This window comes from Populus trichocarpa, chromosome 2 (assembly GCF_000002775.5).
Source record: "Populus trichocarpa isolate Nisqually-1 chromosome 2, P.trichocarpa_v4.1, whole genome shotgun sequence".
In the NCBI taxonomy this organism is placed as follows: Eukaryota; Viridiplantae; Streptophyta; class Magnoliopsida; order Malpighiales; family Salicaceae; genus Populus; species Populus trichocarpa.
Genome location: NC_037286.2, coordinates 13,791,359 through 13,796,266, shown reverse-complemented (window position 1 = coordinate 13,796,266; position 4,908 = coordinate 13,791,359). Strand labels below are relative to the sequence as shown.

At 29.8% G+C, this 4,908-nt stretch overlaps 1 protein-coding gene across 1 annotated transcript; it reads right to left on the bottom strand.

Moving 5' to 3' along the window:
* Positions 1–203: 203 nt before the first annotated feature.
* LOC7478792 (transcription factor MYB1R1) lies at positions 204–1,610 on the bottom strand. The gene is made up of 2 exons (XM_052450191.1): positions 1,510–1,610; positions 204–768 (listed from the first exon to the last, which is right to left on the bottom strand). Exons 1-2 carry the CDS (start codon positions 1,608–1,610, stop codon positions 204–206), a joined length of 666 nt encoding a protein of 221 aa, XP_052306151.1.
* Positions 1,611–4,908: the final 3,298 nt, after the last annotated feature.

Here is a 4,908-nt window from a genome sequence, read left to right as displayed (position 1 = left end):
TAGAAAAAGAAGACAACAGAGCAAGACAGACCACACAAGGCCTCTTCCATTCTCCCCAGGAAAAAAAAAAAAAAAACACCAAACTGAACTAATTCGACTCGAACATGCTCTAATTGAGCTTGACTCCATGAAAGGACAGATAAAAGACAGTAAGATTATTCTAGATGCACGCCCAAAAGACCATTTTCAACACCTTCACCTCATCAGTACCATGAACCTAAATGGAGATCCAAATCAAGTTCACCATATGAAGGAAACAAATCCCCACCAACAGTACTGCCATAAGTATGCGTATCCTGAAGGTTGCTTTCGTGGGCATAATTCGGTGGAACATCTGAGCTTTCAGTTTCTGACCGAACAGGAAACGTTGGTGCTGTCACAGGGAACATGATTAAGGTTGGCTTGGGCTCGGATGTTGGAAACAAGTCCAATGTTGTAGTACGATTAGTTGTGCCTATGATCTGATCAACCACAATGGCATTTGTTTCTGGCTCTACCACCCCGTTGGTTCCTGAGGCAGCATCAGCAACATCAGGCACCACGACGTTGGAGGTGCTAGCAATATTGGCTGCAGCAGGATCGGACTTCGCGACGCCAACTTTGGTGTTTGGTCCCTTTCTTGTGGAGGATTTCAACAACTGGCCACTTATTCGGAACACCAAGTTAGCATGGTTTTTGACTTGTTGAAGATTTTTAGTCTTGACAAACTTCCTGGATATTTTCCCATAATTTGCTCTTCCATACTTCCTCAGTCCCATTAGGAATAGCCTGCAAAACAACAAGTTAATGAACAAAAGATTATCAAATTAATCAGTCGATTAACTCAACATAAAGTAATAATATTATGAAATTATGACGTCAAAGTAATTTCGAATTAATGAATGTGAAGAATTTATTGGGTTTCACTGTTTGGCAAGTGAGATCCACAATAATTAATTTTGAGTTCGGTTTTTTTCTCTTCAAGAAACATTAAAAAGGTAAATATGATTTTCTAAAAAAAAAATATGAAAAATGAAAAATTTTCGCATAGGACTTATCGAAAGATAACTGGAGTACTAGAGAATACAGACATATAAATAATGTAAAAACAACATTATCATTTATTTATTTATTTAAATCACCTAAATTAAGATATGATTATTCTAAACTCAAATCCCATTTTATTCCTTTAGTTTTTTGAGTGTATATTCCGAGAGCGACCTGTCCATAAAAAACTAATTAGTATATATAAAAAATAGAATAAATAAAAATAGAAAATATTAAAAAAGATTTCAACATATACATGTGACGATTTTCATCACTTTGAAAAACGAAGGTTTCAATAATATAAAAACTATGACAAAAAATGAAATTGGCAAAATATACATAAGATTGCACATGCAAAAACACACACATGGTTTAAGATGTCTATAACAAACAAACAAAACTAAAGATGCATAAAAACATAATAATTATTTGTTGAAAAATAAATGGATCAGTAATTAAATATATTAAGATGAGGAATTGTACTCGTGTTCTTGATCAGTCCAAGCTTCATCAGGATTCTTCTTGTAGTACTCTTTCACAAACTTTTTGACCCCTTCAGAGATCATCTTCTCAAAATTTTCCATTTTACGATGCATGTTAAAATCTATATTTTTATTTTTACCATTCATATTAGGCCTTCTCTCAGGCTCAACTGTTCCTCGCAAGCAAGAAACATTATCTTTTATCATTGGTAGGTGTGGTCCTTCGATGTTTATCTTGGATGGAGGAGGAGGAGGAGGAGGAGGAGAATTGAATCTGATGTGTTTTTCTTTAGGATTGGGTGGTGAAAGAGGAGATTTGGAAGCATCCGATTGGTTTTCCATTGTTAAATACAAAAAATGAAAAATGAGAGAAGAGAGAAGAGATTTGGGGCTGGGGGAAGTAGATTAAAGATGGAGGAACACTGGAAGAGAAATTTTCTGCTTTTTTTTTTTAGCAGGATGCTTTCACCATCAAATTACTAGGTTCTTATATAGTAAAAGAAGCAGTTGAAGGCTGCCTTAAACTTGCCAAAATGACCTTCCATGGTGGCCCTGTTGAGAGATTTTGTTTGATTCTTTTGCTTTCTTGCGGAGATTATGAGTAGATGTGTGGAAATGACCATAATAGCCTTGTGTCTTATCATGTGAAGGTGTCTTCTATCATATAGATAATTTGATGCTTTGGCTAGCTGAGGAACATGGTTAAAGAAATTTGGAAATGCCAAGCTTTTATTATCTTTTAATAAATTTGTTTAAAGAGGAAGATGATGGTTATTTTTTAGAATAGTTTGAACAATTTAGAAAAATGTAAAGTCATTTTATATGGATCAAACATATTAAATAACAAACTTAAAATGTAACACACGTCACGTTTTTGTCGGCGTTTGTCAGCTGGTTTTATAATGATAACGTTAATGATTACTCGCTCTTCATTAATTTACAACTATAAAAAAGGTATTATCATGTTTTTATTCGAATATAATCGTTATTGATATAAATGCATGTCTTAATCTATAAATTTTATAAACTCGTGTTTCTATCTTTAAATAATTAAAATTTATAATACACGTCATGTTTTTGCTGGCTGGTTTTATAATGACAATGTTAATGATTGGTCGCTCTTCATTAATCTACGTACAACTATGAAAAAGATTGTTTTTGTAATACGACAACATGTTTTTATTCGAATATAATCGTTATTGATATAAATACATATCTTAATCTATAAATTTTATAAACACGTGTTTCTATCTTTAAATAATTAAAATTTATATCATCATGCATAAATTATTGAATAAAAAAAATGTAAAAACTAATTTTTCTTAACATAAAAAATTAAAAAAGGAAGTATAAATTTTCTTTGAATTGGTAGTTTCAATATACATTTCAATCAACTAAAATATCTCATTACTAAAATATATTTGCTATATTGTTGAGATTCATGAAAAATTGAATATTATCACATAAACCCTCAAATTGACAACCCAACATTTTTTGAGAATTGAAAAAATAGAAATATATTACAAAGGGCAAAAGAGTAAAATAGATGGGCTAGAAATGGTAAAATAAAATACAGTGTGCTGGTAAATTAGAAGAGAATCTGGTTGAGGAAAAGTTGATAGGGTTTCACTGCCACCTGCCTACAAAATGGAGTCCTAACGTACAGTTTGGCACCCAAACAAAAGCCAATGTTCATCTCTTTAAAAGCAATAGGAAAAGGTGTTCTTCTCTATTTATTGTAATTTACCTATTTTTGAGAGGGAGTTAATTAGCTCTAATTAATTATTTTTTTCTTATCAAGGGAGCCCAAAACAATGGCCATACATGTGTTGAATTTCTTGGTTGTCATTTGGCACAAGGAAGTTACAATACCAGATACTTTTCTATATATGCCTTGTTTTGAGATTGTGTTCTTAAAACTATATTTTGTATTTATATTTATGGTTTTGAAAGGGTTATCAAAAACCTATTTTTGACTTGATTTTTTTTTGGTTTACTTAACTAAGATTAATTATTTATTTAATTGACAATATAAATTCGTGCAAGAACTTTTTAACAAAACTCTTTTATAATATATAACAATGAATAATGATATTTTATGTAGCAATTAGTTTTTTCATAAAAAATATGCTTTTTGTTGTTGTTTTTATACTCTTAAATTACATCTTTTTATAACATAAAAATATTTTATTACAATTTTTATTTTAAAAAGAAATTACTTTTCTTTTAAAACAAAATAGGAAACCTTATGCTTTAAATTGAAAACACAATCTTATATTATGAGATTTACTTTCTTAATTAAAATAACAATATTTTTCTATTAATTAATTATTTTAACAAATTATACATGTTCCACAAATGAAAGTGTATCTCGTGACTTAATTTCAAAACCTTTTTTAATATGTTGTTGATCATATTTAATTCTTTTTATTTAAAATAACTTGTGGTATTACATTATTTAAATTTCATAGTTTTTAAAATATAAGAATTAATATAATACACACGCATAATATATAAGATTAAGAATTGATAATCATTAATTTTGAGGGGTGCAGTTCAATTGATTAGGTCCTGAATTTGCTCTCTATAGAACACTAGTTCGAGTGTCACAAACCTCAGAGGTCACTAGAGGCTTATGTAGTTATTAACTTCAGGGCCTCAGAGGATTAGTCGAGATGCATGTAAACTGACCCGGACATCCACGGTTACAAAAAAAAAAAAAAAGAGTTAATAATTATTTATTATAAATGAAATATATTTATTAACATATTTTTAATATACTTATAATTTTATATCTCAAAAGCATAACAATATAATTTAATTAAATATTATTTATTTCCTTTGAACACTTATAAGTAAAACGTAGTAATCAATTTTCAGCCATCGCTTTGCCACCCAGCACAACACCAAATTAACAACAACATGCATAATATATATAACACAACAATATCATCAAACTTTTCAATGTATATTTCAATCAGCTAAATTTAAATATACAACCAAATTTCAAACTTCAAGATTAGAAATCATGTTATAATTATCACATAAATCCTCAATTTGACAAGCCACCTGCCTGCAAAAAGGAATCCTAACGTTCAGTTTGAAACCCAGGTAAAGGCCAATGTTCATCTCTTAAAAGGTGTTCATCTCTATTTATTGTAATTTACCTGTTTTTGAGAGAGAGAGAGAGAGAGAGAGTTTCTTGGTTGTCATTTGGCACAAGGAAGTTACAACTTCGGATACTTTTTTCTATATATATGCTTTGTTTTGAGATTGTGTTTTTAAAACCATATATGGTTTTTATTTAAAAATATTATAGTTTTGAAAGGGTTATCAAACACCTATTTTTTAGTCAATTTATTTTTTCTCAACTTAACTACAATACTTTACAAGCACTAAG

What these genes read in the sequence shown, in the direction of transcription:
- LOC7478792 (XM_052450191.1), bottom strand. Translation starts at nt 1,610, where the DNA reads ATGGAAAATTTTGAGAAGATGATCTCTGAAGGGGTCAAAAAGTTTGTG. An exon ending in TGGACTGATCAAGAACACGA is followed by an intron (nt 769 to 1,509) that starts GTACAATTCCTC and finishes GTTGTTTTGCAG; the next exon opens with GCTATTCCTAATGGGACTGA.